The sequence below is a fragment of the Saccopteryx leptura genome, chromosome 3 (genome assembly GCF_036850995.1).
Source record: "Saccopteryx leptura isolate mSacLep1 chromosome 3, mSacLep1_pri_phased_curated, whole genome shotgun sequence".
Lineage (NCBI taxonomy): Eukaryota > Metazoa > Chordata > Mammalia > Chiroptera > Emballonuridae > Saccopteryx > Saccopteryx leptura.
Genome location: NC_089505.1, coordinates 4,235,665 through 4,256,354, shown reverse-complemented (window position 1 = coordinate 4,256,354; position 20,690 = coordinate 4,235,665). Strand labels below are relative to the sequence as shown.

General features: G+C 40.8%; 1 protein-coding gene across 2 annotated transcripts in view; it reads left to right on the top strand.

The window, feature by feature from the left end:
• The window catches only part of PDE10A (phosphodiesterase 10A), a 415,008-nt gene that overhangs the window by 305,108 nt on the left and 89,210 nt on the right, over nucleotides 1-20,690 (top strand). For both annotated transcript variants that reach the window (XM_066372810.1, XM_066372809.1), the window contains one exon: nucleotides 7,518-7,646. In XM_066372810.1, coding sequence (XP_066228907.1) covers nucleotides 7,518-7,646 — 129 coding nt within the window. The remainder of the gene's footprint in view (nucleotides 1-7,517; nucleotides 7,647-20,690) is intronic.

Here is a 20,690-nt window from a genome sequence, read left to right as displayed (position 1 = left end):
TGTCCCACAGGTCGTAAGGGGGCCTTTGGGACTGCTTGTCACAGTGACTCAGAAACAAGTGTGAAGAGCTTCTCCCACTGGCCAAAAGATGGGGCAGTTTGAGCAACAGTGAGGATAATAATTACAATGGAAGAAACATACTAAATTTCATCAAATGTATAATTTTTTAGTTGCTCACCCATAAGCGAATGCTACTGAACCAACTCATTGTGGAAACTCCTAAATTAAGAGGAATTAAGCATTTTTCCAGTCTTATCTATATGAACTTTCTAGTCTTATCTATAAGAACAGTAGATGGGGGTTCTTTTTTATTATTTCAACTAATAAATGAAAAAGCGTTACAGAATTAGGAAACCAACATTTTCAAACCCGGATGAATGAATTAGTGACACTTGCATCATTGAGGTTGCCAGCGTCACAGGCAGAGGGATAGCCAGAGGGTCTGAACCGTCTGACGACGCAGCACCGCTTAGAAAACTTGTCTCCCGCCCCGACGCTGCAGCGCCGTTGGGTTCGGGCTGCGGCTCTCATTTCCGTTCTCGGAAAGTGCAGAGGGCAGAGCGACATGCTAAACACACCACGGACAAAGTCAGAAAAAATCCAGACTCTAGAAAGCCAGAGGACAAAAGTTCTATGTTCTTTGGTAATCAATTAAAATGGGGAAAACACAAGCCATGGAGGGGGAGCTGTGGGTGGAAGAGCCCTCTGAACACTGGGTACCAGTGCACCTGCAGCCTGTCAGCCTTCCCTGGGGTCCGCTCATGAAACAGCCAGGAAAAGTAAAAACAGAGTGAGAAACGTGAAGGTTTCGGTTGATTGTATTAAAAATAATTATTAATTTTCCATGTACATGATAATAGCACTTGTGATTAAGACAGTTCTTATTTTCCAGAGCTAGAGGTTAACACGGATGAATGTATTGCAATGGTGTCTGAGATCTACAGAGTTCTATCAGAAGGGAGTGGGAGGGCCCAGGTGGAAAACACTGGCTCTGAGTTGATACCTCTCGGAGCTGGGTGTTGAGGCCGTTATGTCTTGTTTGGTTTCATTAAAGGTTTAATGTGTGCGTGTGCATGCACATAAAATCTTCATCTGGAAAAGCTGGATTTGTGTATTGCACACAGCAGACACCAAAGAGGCAGTGTAATAACATGTTACGTTGTTAGGAGCTTGTAAGATTTCTGTGAAGACAGAAGAAAGCAGCGTCACTATTACTAGATTAAAAAAAAGAAGGGGAGCCTGACCTGTGGTGGTGCAGTGGTTAGAGCATTGACGTGGTATGCTGAGGTCGCCAGTTCAAAACCCCAGGCTTGCCAGGTCAAGGCACATACAAGAGAGAAGCAACTACTATGAGTTGATGTTCCCTGCTCCTTTACCCTCTTCTTTCTCTCTCTCCCCTCTCCTCTCTGTAAAGTCAGTACAGAAAATCTCAAATAAATAAATGAATAAATAAAGGTGAGAAGTGCCTGGTCACTGGAGCTCGGTGACATAGTAATGAGGTTCACCCAGCCCTCCTTGACATGGTGTGTGCATGCCTTCTCTCCGTGTCCTGTGACTCCGCTCTCACTGTGACTTGATCCCAGCCCCTACTGTGACACAGTAAAAGTGAAAGTCAATTTAATCCTTCTAATTAATCTTGTCATTTGTTTGCCTTCTAGTAAAATATTGTGTAGAAGAGGGTAGTTTATTAGAAGTGAAGTATATTAAATTATATTACAGGTTCAAATGTACATGTTACCTTGGAATATATATTAGAATCTATCTGTATGGTATATTGTGTGGCAAGTTTTAAATCACTGAATGCTAGTGTGTACTGATGGCAAAGTTCTGGTCTGACCCCACGATTCTCATTGTGTTTATTCTCAAAAAAACACTGTCTTTTATTTTCAAATGAAATGTATAGGCCATGGAACAATATGGAAACATTGAGCCAAACTTACACAAAAACACAGAAGAAAATTATTCCAGCATTCATGCACCTGCCATTGTCCAAGAGTGCGGACACTCCGTTGTCTTCATCTGGGTTGTCTTCATCTGGGTTGGCTCTGTGTTGTCTCGGAGGCCCTCTGCAAAACCGACTGTTAGGAAGCGAAAGTAGGTGAAATGTTAAAAATGTGGGATATGTTGTTTTTTATGGCTCAGGAAGATGAGCATATGTTACATGCTGAAATAAAAATTGAAGTTTTAGAAAATTTAGAGTTTTAATGGTAAAGAAATAAGTTATAAACCTGTGATTTGAGTCTCTGGACAAATGCAAGAGCTAGCTTCATGCGGGTAGATCATGACTTTTTGACTCTGTCATTGAATGTGCAGGCGACAATCCTACGAATGGCTCATCTCGTGGAAATATCACGACAATCCTGGAAGGTAGATAATACTACTGTTCCTCTTCAGAGCCCATTCTTATCCCGATAGGAAGTCAGGCATGTACCCAGGTGAACAGGTGGAGTGAGGACACTAGAATTAGAATGTGCTTTAATCACTATGACATAATTCCTCTCCCTACTATTTGCATGTTGAAAGAGATATTTTCATGAGATGTGAATGGTAAGTTGGGGAGAAAATTACACTTAGATCTTTTGAGACATTTTGAGACATAAAGCTGTGTGATATCTCTTGGCATTCTAAATAGAGTTTACTACCAAAATCCCTTCACAGTCTTCTACATACTTAACTCAGGATATGATTAATTTATTTATCTAGAAGTTTACTTAGACATCATAACTCAGTTATGACTCAATTGTTCTTTAAAAATTTAGTTTTGACCGATTTGTACAAAATAATTGTAAGAAGTGGAGAGGCATGTTCTATCTTCTTAAGGGCAGAGTATCTACATAAATTATTTACAATTCTTCATGGGAGATTGGTCTCTTCTTCTATGTCTGTTTATTTATTCAGTCCTTTGTATCAGTTTGGACCTATGGAGTGTCTCAGTATGTTCAGGTTTCTGTAACAAGACCAGAGACTGGTAGCTTATAGACGACAGAGATGTCTTTCTCACAGTTACGGAGGCCGGCAAGCTCAAGGACACTGACGTGGCTGGGTGAGAGCCCTCTTGGAGTCACAGACTTTCATATCCTTGTGGTGGGAAGAGGCTGGGGTTCCTCTGGAGCTTTTATAAGGCGCTGGTCCATCTCTCAGGGTCCACCCTCATGACCGAAGCACCTCCCCAAAGCTCCACTGACTAATACCATCACCTCTGGCGATTAGGGTTTTAACATGCATTTTTTTGAGGGGGCAAAAACCTTTAGAGCATGGCATGGTTATTGTATTCTTTGGGTTATAATCTAATACTTTTTTGCACTGTTACTAAAATTGTTCCATTTTGAAACATTGGGAGCTCTTTCAGTCAGCATCTTTGCCCTTTTGACATACCTTATTATTCTGTGTGTCTGTGCATGCGTGTGAACATGTATGTTTATCTCTTCCATACTTTCTGGCATTAAAAGGTGACCAGAGCTCATTATACCTATTTCCAGTTCATGACCTAACATCAGCCATTTCTCTTAGGAGCTGTTTCCTTTCATTGAAATCAAACGGTATGAGAAACCAGGACCTGGTACTCCATGTGCTTGTTGGTCCTGGGGTATTGTCGCTTCTGAGCCTTCACAGCTCACATAGCAAGGAACCACCTTCGTGTACAGTAACCTAAGTACATACCTGTGTCCCAGTGTTTCTGTGTGTAACCACCTGTATTCGTATTCAGCTAAGTGTGAGTTCATACTGGTCTCTCAGACTCTAATTGATTCCGCAGAGGACATTCTGGAGTTCTCTTGCTAGTCTGTGACCCCCAAGTCAACCACTGAGAACCCTCACTCCCACCACCCACTTACTGGATTGCTCACGTCCAGTGTACATGCGTAGTCACATCAGGGGTATAAAACCTTACCCCCGGGGGATACCAACTGGAAGGCAGTGATTGTGTGCAGTCTCCTTTGCCTTTGGACTCACAGGTGTCCCTTATTTCCAGAGTGACTGGGGTGCGCTCCATCTATGGGGCTGCTTCCTACACTTAGACTATGCCACATTCTGACTTTCTTTTTTTTTTTTTTTTTTTTTTTTTATTTTTTTTATTTTTTTTTTTCATTTTTCTAAAGCTGGAAACGGGGATAGACAGTCAGACAGACTCCCGCATGCGCCCGACCGGGATCCACCCGGCACGCCCACCAGGGGCGGTGCTCTGCCCCCCAGGAGGCGATGCTCTGCCCATCCTGGGCGTCGCCATATTGCGACCAGAGCCACTCTAGCGCCTGAGGCAGAGGCCACAGAGCCATGCCCAGCGCCCGGGCCATCTTTGCTCCAATGGAGCCTTGGCTGCGGGAGGGGAAGAGAGAGACAGAGAGGAAAGCGCGGCGGAGGGGTGGAGAAGCAAATGGGCGCTTCTCCTATGTGCCCTGGCCGGGAATCGAACCCGGGTCCTCCGCACGCTAGGCCGACGCTCTACCGCTGAGCCAACCGGCCAGGGCCTCATTCTGACTTTCATTCCGGGACATCCTGACCTTCTGAATTGTTAACATTTATGTGCATTAAAGTTTAATTTCTTGCTGAGAAGTTCCGTGTGTTTTGACACATGCACAGTGTCATGTATTCACCACTGTAGTGTCGTATAGAACAGCTCCATTGACCTAAAAGGCGCCCTGTGCTCTGCCCATATGGTCCTCCCCTGTTCCCTCCAACACCGTGGCCACCCATCTTTTTGCTGTCTCTCTATCGAGTTTTGCTTTTCTCAGAATGCTGTACAATTAGGATTATACAATGCACAGCCTGACTTTGCGCTCAGCGGGGTATGCAGTTTAAAGTAATTCATGTATTTTCATGGCTTTTTAGCTCATTTCTTTTATTGCTGAGTCATATTTAATTACATGGACCTGCTACAGTGTGTATCTACTTATCGCTGAGTCATGCTCAGTTACATGGACATGCCACAGCTTGGCGTTCACTTGCCTATTGCAGGACACCTTGGTACCTGCCGTTGGGGTGCTTATGAGTAGAGCTGTCATAAACACTTGCGGGTTTTTGTGTGGACGTTAGGTCTCCATATCAGTTGGATAATTACTGCGCAGTGTGACTGCTGGATCATACAGTAAGACTACATTTAGCTTTTTAAGAAATTGTCAGAGTCTTCTAAAGTGACGACTGTTTTGCATTCTTAGTGACGATGACTGAGAATTCTGGTCGCTCTACATCCTCACCAACCACTGATCCTCAGTGTCTTTGATTATAGCCATTCTAATAAGTAGGAAGTGACATCTCATTTTTATTCCTCCTTTGGTTCATTGATGAAAACTGAGCATCTTTTCACATGCGTATTTGCTGTTCCTTTCTCTTCTTTGGGGAAGTATCTGTTTAGATCCTTGACTCATCTTTAATTGAGTTGTTTTTCTTCTCGTTGAGTTTTAAGCATTCTTTGTCTATTTTGTCAGATATGTGATTTTGTAATTTGGCAAATACAACTTGTGTACTAATGTACTGAGATGAAGTGAGATGAGAGGGAGGGATGAGTCAATCATGACTTGATATTTCAGCCTGGTTGCTGAGAAGGTGGGGAATAACAGACAAAGGAAAGTTGAGAGGTAAAACCACTTGGAGAAGAAGTGGGAAGGAGCTGAATCATTCAGTTTTGAGTCAAGATGGAGCCTAAGGTGACGGAAGCCTATCCAAGGACTAGAGAGCCCAATACACCAAGACTCCGGCTTAGGTCACACTGCCGTCATCTTCAATTTTGGAAGGAAAGTGGAAGTAACGGGCACACAGGAAGCTAGGATGGGAGCTGTGTGGTGTGTCACAAAAGTGACGGCAAGTTGAAGAAGGAATCAGAGGACATAATCAGAGAGTATGAACTGTGTACTGTCTGTCTTAAAGGGCAAGTCGGCTGTCAGCTTCCTTCAACACCCTGTGCCTCTGTGTGGGGATGTCACTGGCCCTGTTGGGGAACTCCACCACTTTAATGAGTCCCTTATATACCTTTAATACCTTGTAGGATTTCTCAAATAGAATTTTACATCATCAGGGCTCTTTGCAGAGTGAACATAGAGTCTCATTTTAAAAGGCCTATTACAAATATCCATCTCGCTGTAAATCTATATTTCCGTATCTCTCCATTTCTGTATCTGTATAAATGTGTATCTCTGCCTCTATATCTGTATGTATAAATGTATTGTTTAAACTGTGTACTGCATTTCATGGAGAGAAGCCCCTTGCCCTCTCACTGCACTATTCTGTTGTGGAATCCTGACAGTCATGACTTGCATCCCCTGCGGAATTAACACCCACAAACTCTGTGCCTTGTCTGCTGGTAAATCATGCTGTCTGTTTCCTGGAGTCAGAAAGATTTGCTTTTTTTTCTTTTTACTACACCTTGAAGTATACTTTTCTATTGTCTTTTATCTAATTATCCCTAAGTACGGTTATTTTACTGAATAATTTACAGAGAGGATTCAGTAGTAGAGACAATAAGCTTCACTAATACTTATTAATAGCTTCTTTGTGATTGGACTTCATGAAATGTCATACCAACAGGAAGCATCAAATGCAAAACATAATGTTATATCCGCAGCACGAGAACATGGTAAGGTGCTTTGAAAATCCTCCCTGAATGAAAGTGCAGTTTTATCGTTAGATTCTGAACGTTATTTTGGAGAAACAGATTACAAACAATATCAGTGAACAAATTTCAAGATTATTCTGACTGACAATTACTGGATTTCACTCCCCGGAACAAAAGTAGAATTTGTGTTGTAAACTATAAACAACAGGAACTTAATCATTAGACCTTCTTTAGGACCTGAAATGTGCCAGCGGTGTGTGCTCCTGTTCCCTGCTGTTGCTCGAGGCTCATTGACCTTGAGTGTTAAAGCTGTGGGAGCTGTTTACACACGACAGATAAGCGCTTTGCAGGGTGTGACCGCACAGCTGCAGCCAGCAGCCCTCCAGATAGAACATTGACACGCACTGGTGGGAAACAGCTGTTTCATGATGTAACGTCTACAGTTTCAGATCACTGAAGTTCTAACTTCCTTTACTGTTTTCTTTTATAGTGGCAATGTATAAAACAGAAAACTGCCATTCTAGTCATTTCACGTGTACCATTCAGGGGCATTAATTATATTCACAGTGTTTGCAAACATTACTTCCTCTACTTCCAAATATGCCTTCACTCAACACAGAAGCTGTACCCATTAAAGAAGAGCTCCCCATTCTCCCTTCCCCAAGCCCTGGACACCCTTTATCTACTTTGTCGCCATGATTTTGTCTATTCTAGACATTTCATATAAGTACAATCATATAATATCTGTCCTTTGTTTCTGGATGATTTTACTTGTTTTCAAGTTTCCTTCATGTTGTGGCATGTATGAGAATGCCGTTCCCTTTCATGACTGAATAAATAATATTCCATTGTAGGTATATGCGTCTTTATATTTTTATAGTGATTTTTTCAGTCACTCTTTAGAATTACGTGTTTTATGTATGTGAAGATGTCACATGGGTTAACTTGATTCTTTTTGATTCTTTTGCAGGTTTGACAGATGAAAAAGTGAAGGCCTATCTTTCTCTTCACCCCCAGATGTTAGATGAATTTGTGTCTGAGAGTGTGAGCGCGGAGACCGTGGAGCGATGGCTGAAGAGAAAGAACAAAAGAGCGGAAGGTGAGCGCACGCAGACTGAGCATGCACCTGTCCCGTTTCCCGGGGCCACACGGGCACGTGGTGCAAGTTAGAGAGTAAGAAGTGGCCAGGTGTTAGTGTTACAATGTTGTGACCATTCTGTTCTGTTCAAAGAGATAACTCAAAATTGGAATAAGGGGGGATAAGCAAAATAAAGATTCTTGACTAAAAAAAAATCTTGGCAAATAGTTCTTGAAAATTTACTTAGAATGAACACACCGAAAAACGCAATTTGGGACTCAGTTTTATTTAATGGTTATTAGTAATGACTAAAAATATGCTTTGTATTGCAAAGCTATATTTCTGTTAATATAATTTGCAAAAAGAGGTCTTCAGACGGTTTTTACGTGTGCATAGTAGAAGAACTACTGACTTTGCATTAAACTTTTCACTCACTTTCCTACACAGAAGAAGCACTTCTACTGATGGAATAAGGAATGTGGGTTCCAGAGAGACACGGAGCCAAATCAGATTTCCGCCAGTCTGAATACATATAATAGAATATAGGATTTGAATGGCGTAGCATAATTTTGGTTTTAAATAAATTACATTTGGCCAACCATTCATTTCTAAGAATATTGTTTTAGAGGGGAAATCAATTTTTTAAATATGATTTTTAACTCTCTGAAGACCAGTATATTAAAAATACCAAAATATATACTTTTTTCTGGAAATTTCTTTAGCAAAAGTGCTATATTTAGAGGTGAAATGATCATGATGGAAATGTTGTGTTGTTGGAAGTATGCTTCTAGCACGTTGCTTGGAACCGATTTTCCTTACTTTAGTTTTAAAAGTTTCTATAATTTATTACATAATTTTTATAGTAAGAAAGAAGTAAACCTTTTATTTATTTATGGCTTAATCTCCTCCCCTTTTCCCCCCAGCCCCAAACCCCGCCCCCTCTGACAGCTGTCAGTCTGTTCTCGGTATCTGGGAGCCTGTTTCTACTTTGTTTTATTTTCTTCATTAAAAATCACATGTAAGTGAAACCATAAGGTATTTGTGTTTCTCTACTGGCTTATTTTACTTTTAAAAAGAGAGCTTTTGATATTGAAACACAAAATAGTTTTAAGGCACATGTATATGAGCGAGTGTGTGTGTGTGTGTGTGTGTGTGTGTGTGTGTGTGTGTGTAGAAAGAGTGAAGGTGAGGGAGGGGAGAGAGAAATATAGATAAATCAGAGACAGGCATATTCTCAGAACAATAAGCATCTACTAGAAATAGAGCTTGACATGGCCTATTTCAGCTATTAAAACCCTCAAACATTTGAAAACAGTGTTTGACACTGTGAAAGTGTGACTGAGCTGTGCTCAAGTGACATTATATAAGGAGGCAGATTTCCATGTGCTATATTTGGATGGGTGAAAACTTTGTGCAAGAATAGATGGCCTATGTGAGATGCAACATGGAGTGAAGGTCTTAGAAGATAAAAAATGTTGTGTTCTGTTTTAGTGTTTCAGTGATAGTCCTTAAATTGTTACAAATATTTGAATGTGTCCATATTACCCAGATATGTTCTCTGTATTAAATAATACTTTAAACTGTTTTATACATATACTTGAGTTATATAGTTAGGAATATCCTGGAATATTAAGAATAATAATTTAATATCTTAATTATGGTATTATACAAATTAATAGAAATGTAATAGATAATGTAAATAAAATAGAATGTAATATAAATATTAAAATTTAGTTGATATTAAAATAATATTGATATTAATGTCTTATTAGTATTATATAATATTAAGAATGTGTCACTGAAACAAACTTACTTATGTTAGAAGAAAACTTTGTTCTTCCAAGGAGATGATTTTGACAGTGGCTCTCCGGAGGGCTAGAGACTGTTGATGAGACTGAGAATGAAGAGGCCGAGTGAGCTGTCCGCCTGGGGCTCTCCATCTGGTGGTGGGGGACAGGTGGGCAAAGAGTCACATCACCCAAGACATCAGTAATAAACAGGGTGCAAGAGGTGTGAGGTGGAAATGCATCAACAGGAATCTTTCATTCTGCCTCCACAGTCTGGGAAGAGCCTTTACCTCCTCTTACGTGGGAGTTGATCACAGACTGTCTCCTTACGCCCACTTTCCACTCCGCGAGGTCCTGTAGCACACCCTGGCAGGCTGTGTTAACACGAGGGTGAGCAGGAGCCTGTGTGAATGGTACAGAGAGAGCATTGCCCAGTCTTCTCCGCAGTACAGAGATGCAGTGAAATCTCTCTGTGTCAGTTACGGAATTGTGGACCAGGAAGTGGTTAGTTGAAGCATTTTGTTCCCTCCCCTTCTCCTCAATTTTTAAATGTTGTATCTCCGCAACTAGCCCATATTCTTCTTCCAGTCCTTTCAGTGAACATCTCTTGAGGATAGACCCACCCTCCTTCCCTCCCTCCTTTCCTCCCTGTGTTTGAGCAGGTTATTAAATTGATCTATGCTTTATGATAAGGCTCCACTGAAGTCTGATCCAGTTGATTGAAATTTTGATGGTTAATTTAAAGATTCAGTCAGAACATCGCAAATTTTGTTAGTGATTATGAAACTAATTCAAAGAAATGTAGTTTTCTTGCAGACTGACTTCTGAAGCAGTTCCTAGAGCAGGGATCCCCAAACTTTTTACACAGGGGGCCAGTTCACTGTCCCTCAGACCGTTGGAGGGCCGGACTATAAAAAAAACTATGAACAAATCCCTATGCACACTGCACATATCTTATTTTAAAGTAAAAAAAAACAAAATGGGAACAAATACAATATTTAAAATAAAGAACAAGTAAATTTAAATCAACAAACTGACCAGTATTTCAATGGGAACTATGCTTCTCTCACTAACAACCAGTGAAAGAGGTGCCCCTTCCGGAAGTGCAGCGGGGGGCCGGATAAATGGCCTCAGGGGGCCGCATGCGGGCCCTGTTTAGGGACCCCTGTCCTAGAGTATGTGGGAGGTCCCCCCAGGGTAGCTATTACTTCTGCACTCACCATATTCACTATTTCCTAAGCTCAATGTTGTTTACAAAGGATTCTAACTAATGAAAATGTTGTGATCTATTGGATTTTTGAAAGTACTTTTTATACTTAGTGCTTTCTAAATGTACATTATAAAAATATTTAATAAGTGTAATTGCATATAATTAATAGAATCTTTTTCAGCATTCAAAATTTTGTTTCATAGAACATATTTTTTACAAATGAAATAGAAATGTATAAAACGTAAGTGGTATAAAGAAAATTATCCCTTAAACACTTCCTGGAGATTTAACGTTGATCTTGATTATTTAACCAAAGACTGAGTAATCATATCTAAAAGCGTTTATTTGAGTGGCAAGTTACAGCTGGAATGTGACCAGTCCTCATTTCTCTCACGAGCCTTCCTGTGTGTCAGAGGACAGATGTTTATGTGACTCCTACTGTGGGTGTAAAGGCAACATATATACTTGCTCCCCTCAAGGTCATTTTTACAGGGGAGATAGATAATAAACAATCAGAAAATAAGATGATTCAATATGTGTTGACTGTGTATATTTGAAAACATCTAGTATAATGTCCAGCAAGGAGAAATTTTTAAGAACCATATTTTTTGCTCTATAAGACGTACTTTTTTCTCCCCAAAAGTGGAGGGGAAAATGCCCGTGCATCTTATGGAGCGAAAAGTACAGTATTTTATTAAATATTTTAACACACCATTTGGTTCAGAATTTTTTTTATTTTCTTCCTTAAAACCCTAGGTGTGTCTTATGGTCAGGTCCGTCTGTCTTATGGAGCAAAAAATGCATAGTTGAATTTGCTTGAGATTGTAAAGTTTACATGGTTTGCCTTCAGCTAGTCGGATGAGGCCTATGTACTCAGCACATGCGTCTGACTGTGCCATGTCCTGGGCTGTTTGTGAGTCATAGGAGCAGTGTTTCTGTGTTTATGGGGGGATTTTAATCTTGTGGTCAGGAAAGGAAATACAGAACTGAGAGAGCAGCACTGACTGTATACAGTCGGTGTCAAGTGCGTGATGTAGGTTTCCAGGACCAGACTTGTGAGAGTCGAGGCCTTGAAGAGGTAGAAAGATTCAGAAGGCTTTTTGTAGGGATTGCTTCTTGATGGATGCCACTGATCCTCCAAGCGTGATCCCCAGGCCAACATGGTCATCACTGGAGAAACTAGCTAGGAATGTCGCAGGCCGAGTCTCACCCAGGTCCCCTGAGTCAGAAACTGCCGTGGGGGGGGCTCGCAGTCAGTGTTCTGACCAGCCCCGGACATCCTGATGCAGGCTCCCCTTTGGGAGCCAGTGTCCTGGGCGCTGGGGCCCTTAGGAGAGCCGGTGCCTGCGGTTGTCAGCAGGGGTAGTGGGGGCAGGGGCAGGCTCCCCTTTGGGAGCCAGTGTCCTGGGCGCTGGGGCCCTTAGGAGAGCCGGTGCCTGCGGTTGTCAGCAAGGGCAGTGGGGGCAGGGCAGGCAGCTGTGCCCTGTGCTTGGCTTCTGCGGGGGGGGGGGGGGGGGGGCAGGGATTCTGGGCAGAGGCCGCCTGACCTGACCGAGGGCAGCAGGGGGGTTGAAAGAAAGTTGGCTGACATACAGTTCAAACAATAAATATGTTCAGTCACTCCTTTCTCTTAATATTTTTAGGTTTTTGGATTTTTTTTTGTTTGCTTTTATCGTGCTAGAATATGAAAGTTGTTAAGAGAGTAAATCCTGAGAGTTCTCCATCAAGAAAAGCATACTTTTTATTATTATTTTTTGACTCTATGAGATAATGGATGCTAACGAAACTTACTGTGAGAATCGTTTCACGATGTATGCAAGTGGAAGCATGATGCTGTGTACCCTACACTTATACAGTGCTCTACGTCACTGATACCTCAAGTAAAACCTGGAGAGCATGTCTAGTAAGTGCTGAGCAGGCAGGGAGCATGTAATGAGTGCAGGTTCCAGGGGGGTCTGATCTGGTCCGAGGGCTGGAGGGCTTCCTGAGGCAGGATGGTCTGAGTGGGGTTGGAGGAGGAGTGTGCTATGCGGAGGAGAGGAGAGGGAGAAGGGGCTGGCCGTGTGATGGAGGACAGGAAGGGTGGTTAGCAGAGGCTGTTCCTATACGACCTGGGGGGGGGGTCCTGTCCTGTTTAAAGTCTTTGGACTTGGTCTTAAGGGCAACGGGGAATTACTGAAAGGTTAGGAAGAGATTTAATGACATATTTTTGAATGGGTTCTTTATAGTCTCTAGTCTCTTGTTTGCTATTAAAATAATCAGTGCAGTGATGCATCAATCTGTGTGGCCAACTGTTGTCCCCTTAGAAATAGCAGGCTTGTTTGACGCCTTGTGTCGGTATCACTGATCACTAACTTGCAGATGTCTTCATACAGAAGCTCAGGCGTTTAAAATGGAAGCAAGCACTGTCTCTCTCCAGTGTTTCGGAAATATAAAGGAATCAAGTTTTGCTGGAAATCTTTTATAGAACCTGCATGACTTACATTTCCAAGTGGGATGAATACTCGCTTCTTTTTGTTCTGGCACAGTTGAAAACGTGATGGTAAAACGGGGAGTGTATTTTGGGAAAAGTGCACGTTGATGCAAGAACACGATTCAAGAAAAGGGAGAGAATCATATCCCTGCTCCATGTAAATCACGAAACCTTATCAGGAATGACTCACAAGGCACATCGCTGAGCGGAGACACAACAGAGTAAGGGCTGTTTTCAAACTTCCAAAGACAATTAAGGAGGGAATGGTGAGAAGGATGAAAACAATGATTTATCTTGGAGTAATTATAAATATTTTAGAAATGCTTCTCAGGCTAAGGGTTTTAAGAATCCAGGTCCTTAGATCAGTCATAGTCAAAACTCCTTATTTTGGAATAGACATGATGTTCTTCATTGAGAGAGTTTATCTAAAACATATATCCACAACCATATTTACTCACCTAACATGTGTGGGGATTATCCACAACCATACTTACTCACCTAAACATGTATGAGGATTATCCACAACCATATTTACTCACCTAAACATGTATGAGGATTATCCACAACCATATTTACTCACCTAAACATGTGTGGGGATTATCCACAACCATATTTACTCACCTAAACATGTATGAGGATTATCCACAACCATATTTACTCACCTAAACATGTGTGGGGATTATCCACAACCATATTTACTCACCTAAACATGTATGAGGGTTATCCACAACCATATTTACTCACCTAAACATGTATGAGGATTATCCACAACCATATTTACTCACCTAAACATGTATGAGGATTATTTGAGAAGGCCTTACTAGTAAGACTCCTCACAGCCTTACAGCATTGTTTTAGATTTCAGTGGATCCCTTGGTCTTTGGCTGAGATCCAGTGTAGATGTGAATGGATGCACCAGGTTAACAAGAGCAGACCTGGTTAAGGTGTAAAACAGGTCTTTGCGAAAGAGCCCCTCTAAAATCCCTCCTCTGTGCTGGTGTCAGAGTGGAGGGTGTAACAGCTCACTCTCCGCATTTTCCTGTCCTGCTCCCTGCACTGCTCCTGTGATTGGGCCCTTCATGCTGATCCTTTCAAGACCCGCCTTCCTGCGGCATTTCTGTTTCTCTACACCCTCTTCACTGGGTCTGCGCTGGACAGCGTCTCCGGGTTCTGCTGACCCTCCCGTACTGCCTAGCTGACACCGAGGCCTTTTCCCCTTTCTCCTTGTTTTGACTGTTCACACTTGTCCTGAAAAAATTTAATTTATGCATCAAAGGACATAGTCAACGGAGTGAAAGGGCAGCCCATAAAATTAGAGGAAATATTTGTAGAGCATATATTGGATAAGGGCTTAATGTCCAGAATATATAAATGACTCGCACTACTTCACAACAACAAAATACCAGATTTTAAAATGAGAGCAAAGGACCTGAAGAGATATTTATCCGAAGAAAGGTTATAGATTGACACCATATGAAAAGACGCTGACATCACTAATCATTAGGGAAGTGAAATCAAAGCGACAATGAGATACCATTTCACCCCCATTAGTATGGCTCCATAATAAAAGTAAAGAAAAAACCAGAAAACAGCAAGGGTTGGTACGGCTGTGGCAAAATCGGAACCGCTATTATGCACTGCTGGTAGGAACGTAAAATGAAGCAGAAACTGTGAAAACCATTATGGTGGTTTTTCAAAAAAATATAAAATAAAATGGCCGAATGGTTGAGAAATTTTGCTTCTGGGTATATAACCCCCAGAAATGAAAACAGAGACTCAAAGAGCTATTTACAAACCTATGTGTGAGCAGCATCATTCCCAATGGCAAATGGTGGCGGCAAGCCAGATGACCATGCCAGGTAAATGGATGAGGAAATGTGGCCTGTGCATGTGGTGAAGTATTCCATAGCCACAGAGAGGAAGGAAGCTCTGACACAGCACAGCAACCGCGAGCCCTGGGCACTACGCCAGACACAAAACACACACTATATATAACTCCACTTCTGGGAGGTACCTGGACTAGTCGGAGTTTTCAGACAGGTAGAAGGGGGACTGCCCGGCTGAGGAAGGGCTGGAGAATCAGTGGTTAATAGGGACCCAGCTTCCGTTTTGCAAGATTAAAGAGTTTGGGAGTTTGGTTGCACAATAACGAGAATATACTAGACGCCACATACCTGTACACTTAGAAGCGGTTATGATGGTACATTTAATTTTATTTTTTATCTCAGTTTTAAAAAATGAATGTTTCTTAATTTGAACGAGGGTGACTATAAACATATTTTCTTTACTTGTACAGTGTCTTCTCAGGGGCAGAGCTGCAGGGTAGCGATCATTTCCAGCAGAAGCTGTGGTCAGTTCTAGAGAGCACACATCGACCCCAGCTGGGAACCTGTGTGCTTTCTGTGGAGGGTCGGGCAGCGGTTGTCAGAAGTTCAGGGTTTCCTTAGGATGCACGGAATGCCTTCCCTGAAGCTGAGAACCCACTTCCATCTGTCAAGCGCAAACACTCGCTTCCCGTTCCAGCGCCTGATCCGCACTGATACCAGTGTTGGGATGTCTTAGTCTGTCAGATTTCACGTGCTGAGTGAAAGAGTAGACTACATGATAAACTACAAATATTTACTAAATATCTTCCCCCTCATTTTTTCTTTTTTCAAAGCCCTTACCATTTCCGTAAGGAAGACTTTTGATTGCAGTGACACTTCTTTTGTCACTTTAATTTGTGTTCTCTATTTACTCATTAATTTGCTCTGCATTCATAATTTGTGGATTCAACTAAAGCTGTGATTTTAGAAGACAGTGTTTTCTGCAACATTACAGTGTTCAGCAAACATGTCCAGTGCACGCCCTTCAATCAGGCGACTCCAAGTGCACTCCCGGGCCACCACTGATATTTGGCTTGGCACTGTTGTTATGGGCAGCACTTGTTTGTTCCTCGGTGTGGCTGAGTGATATTTACCCACTTTTATGCTAAAGCACATTTCGTTATTTCCGCTTTGGAGAATTATGAATAACATTAGTGTTATTTTAAATAATACCCTAGAATGAGAAATTTCATAGGAAATGCTGGGTTATAATTGCTTTTACTGGAATATGTTTTTCACAGCTATTGATCTTGCATTTGACAGGTAAAATAAATGAGGCAAGTTATTAGATTAATAGCCATGACAATCAAAAACATCACTTAAAAAAGCAAACAGATACATAACCTTGAGCACAGAACTCCACTATGAATTTTATCCTAAGAGTCAGGGGTACAGATATACAAAGATTTTACCTTAGTACTGTTCACGTGAGATTGTGAAAAACCTAGGTGTCCAACAAAAGGGGAGTGGTCAAACAATGGCATAGCCTTTTCTGATTAAAAGGTAATATAGCTCTACACATATAATGAAATGTGTTCATTATATATTACTTTTAATTTCTTCTCCCTTTTTATTGAATTTATTGGGGTGATACTGGTTGACAAAATTATACACGTTTCAGGTGCCAGTGCTACAACAAACATGTCATATATACACTGTACTTAGCCTTCACCACCCCAAGTCAGTCTTGCTGGAGCATTTCTATGTGTTGACCTAGGTTTTTGTTTCTTTGATGAGATTTGAATTTCACCTCTTTGACCAATTGAGATCTGTGAGTTTTCTGAGTCCATTTGAGACTTATAAGTTGTTTTAATACATATAAAAACTGCCATGTACTTTATACTTACCCTGCTTAGCTTCCATTTCATAGAGATATATTGTATTTACTAGTTTTTAAATTCTAAGAAGGAATCCTTAGTGACAGAGCTCTTCATGCACTGATTGAGCCTGCAATATCTTAAGCGAACTTTGGCATAATGGGCCATATTAAATACTCACTTAGTAAATAAAATATTGAATGAGTGGAAAAATAATTTAAAAGCACTCATGTCTATACTGAGATTAACTTTGACTCATGATATGATGATAGTGATATAAGGCTGTATTTCTTAGCACGTAATGTTAAAACTGTAGGTCTTTATATTAGTTGGAAGCTGTAGCCTTTGGAGTGATTAGTTTATTGCTTACCACAGAAAATGAGCCATTTTTTAGTACCTAAGGACACACTATCTAAAGGTCACTGCTGGTTTATTCTACTGTGGGCTTGTTGCCATTGAACACTGTAAAGGGACTAATTGTGTACATAATTGAAAGTGAAGTATTTTATTACTCTTGATTATTTTAAATATATATTTTTTCCAGCTGCTAAAAGTTCCCCCCAATGACTTTATTTGGATAATGACAGAGATGCAGGTGACCCGTTGTGAAACCCTAGCAGCCTCATGTTAGCCTCACTCTACCATCACTAATAGAAATTACTTCCGGAAGTGTGAAAGTGGCTTAAGATTGGTCCTTGCATTCCTGCCCTGTGGAGTGGTGTTTAATAGGGACAGAGCTTCAGTTTTGCAAGATAAAATGTTCTGGAGTTTTGTTGCACACTAATGAGAATATACTAAATGCCACATACCTGTATACTTAGAAGTGGTTAAAATGGTACATTTTATTTCATTTTTATCACAATTTTTTGAGGAACCTCCATTCTGTTTTGCATAGTAGCTATAGCACTTTACATTCCCACCAGCAGTAAATGAGAGTTCTTTCTTCTACATAACCAACCTCTCCAACACTTATTGCCGATAATAGTCCTACTAATAGGTGTGAGGTGGTATCTCATTGTAATTTTGATTTGCGTTTCTCTAATAGCTAGTGAAGATGAGCAGCTTTTCATATATCCGTTGGCCATGTATGTCCTTTTGAGAGAAGTGTCTCTTCAGGACCTCTGCCCATTTTCTAATTGGATTGTGTTGAGTTGTATGGGTTCGTTATATATTTTGGATATATTAACCCCTTGTTTGTCAGAGCTGTTGTTTGTATCTTTCTTTCGGTTAGTTGCCTTTTGGTTTTGTTGGTGGCTTCTTTTGCTGGGAAGCTTTTTAGTTTGATGTAGTCCAGTTCATTTATTTTTGCCTTTACTTCCCTTGCCTTTGGGGTCAAATTCATTGAGTCTTCTCTAAGACTGAGGTCCATAGGTTTTTGTTTAGCACCTCTGTTTTCTTCTATTTAATTTATTGTTCCAGATCTTATGTTTAGGTCTTTGGTCCATTTTGAATTAATTTTTGTACATGAGGACAAACTGTAGTCAAGTTTCATTCTTTTGCATGTGACTTTCTGATTTTCCCAGCACCATTTATTTATTTATTATTATTATTATTTTTTACAGAGATAGAGAGAGAGTCAGAGGGATAGACAGGGACAGACAGGAACGGAGACAGATGAGAAGCATCAATTATTAGGGTTTTTTTTTTTGTTTGTTTGTTTGTTTGTTTGTATTTTTTCTGAAGCTGGACACGGGGAGGCAGTCAGACAGACTCCCGCATGCGCCCGACCGGGATCCACTGGGCACGCCCACCAGGGGGCGATGCTCTGCCCATTGGGGCATCGCTCTGTCGCAACCAGAGCCACTCTGGCGCTTGGGGCAGAGGCCAAGGAGCCATCCCTAGCGCCTGGGCCATCTTTTGCTCCAATGGAGCCTCGGCTGCGGAAGGGGAAGAGAGAGACAGAGAGGAAGGAGAGGGGGCGGGGTGGAGAAGCAGATGGGCGCTTCTCCTGTGTGCCCTGGCCGGGAATCGAACCCAGGACTTCCGCACGCCAGGCCGACACTCTACCACTGAGCCAACTGGCCAGGGCCATCAATTATTAGTTTTTTGTTGCACGTTGCGACTTCTTAGTTGTTCATTGATTGCTTTCTCATACGTGCCTTGACCGGGGGCCTTCAGCAGACTGAGTAACCCCTTGCTAGAGCCAGCGACCCTGGGTCCAAGCTGGTGAGCTTTTGCTCAAGCCAGATGAGCCCGCGCTCAAGCTGGCGACCTTGGGGTCTCGAACCTGGGTCCTTTCACATCCCAGTCCAATGCTCTATTCACTGCGCCACCGCTGGTCAGGCCCCAGCACCATTTATTGAAGAGACTTTCTTTCCTCCACTGTGTGTTTTTGGTTTCTTTGTCAGAAATGATTTGCCTAAATACATGTGATTTTATTTCTGGGCTCTTGGTTCTGTTCCATTGGTCTGGGTGTGTGTTTTTCTGTCAATGCCATGCTGTTTTGGTTATTGTAGCTTTGTAGTATAATTTGAAGTCTGATAGCGTGAGACCTCTGGCTTTGTTCTTTTTTTCTCAGAATTATTTTGGCTATTTGGGGTCTTTTGTGGTTCCTTGCAAATCTGATGATATTTGCTCCATTTCTTCAAAAAATAACATTGAGATTTTGAGGGAGACTGTATTAAATCTATATATTACTTTGGATAATTGGACATTTTAACTATGTTGACTCTTTCAATCCATGAACATAAAATATATTTTCATCTCTTTGTGTCTTTTTAAATCTTTTTTAGTAATGCTTTGTAGTATTTAGTGTATAGGTCCTTCACATCCTTAAGTTTATTTCTTGGTATTTTACCCTTTTGGTTGCAGTTGCAAAAAATATATTCTTTTTATTTTTCTCTCCTTTGAGGAGAGCATTTAAATTATTTATGTAATTAATTACGGATAAAGAGGGACTCCTATTTCGCTCTTTTTTCCCACGTATCTTACAGGTTTTTGCCCGACTTTCTGCATTATTGTTTTCTTGTTAATATTTTGTTGTGCTGCATCTAAATTCCTTTCTTATTTTCTTGTGTGTGTATTCTATAGCTGTGTGTGTGTGTGTATTTATTAAGCAGATTATATTTAACATCCTAGAGTTACAGCACTTGAATTTATACTAGCTTAACCTGCAGTAACATACAAAAATTCTGGTACTTTAAGCTCTATCCCTTGCCTTTTCAGTTTTTATTTTTTATGTCACAGAATCACATCTTCATATATTATACACCCCCCCAAAATAATTCTTTTAAATACATCAGTGTCCTAGTTATGTAGAAAACAAGATGTGGACGAGAAATTGAAGTTGTAGTAATACTAACTTGTAGAATAATAATTTAAAAAAAATGTATTTGTCTTTCAAAGCATGTAGCAAACAAAACCAAAAAAAAAAAAAAATGGAGTTGTAAACTGTTGTTAAAATAATGCTAGCGTTTATAATTGCACATCTATTTACCTGTACTGAAATTTTTATTTCTCAATACAGCTTTGGATTACTATCTGGTGTCCTTCTTTTCTACTTGTAGGGGTCCCTTTAACATTTCTGGCAGGTCAGAAATAATGGTAATCAACTCTCTCAGCTTTTGTTTATCTGGGCATATCTTAATTTCTCATGAACTTGTAAAGGATAGTTTTACCGGATATAGCATTCTTGGTTGACTTTTTTAATTTAGCACTTTGAATATGTTAGTTCATTGTCTTCTGTCCTCCCACTTTTCTGATAAGAAATCTGGTTATCTTATTTGAGAATTCTGCATATTATCTTGTATCCAATGAGTTACTTCTCTTGCTACTTTCAAGATTCTTTCTTTGCCTTTTGAAAATTTGAGCATAATGCATCTTTTTTGAATATTTATACTTGGAATTTGTTAACTTCTTGGATGTTTCTATTCATGTCTTTCATGAAGCTTGGAAAGTTTCCAGATATTATTTA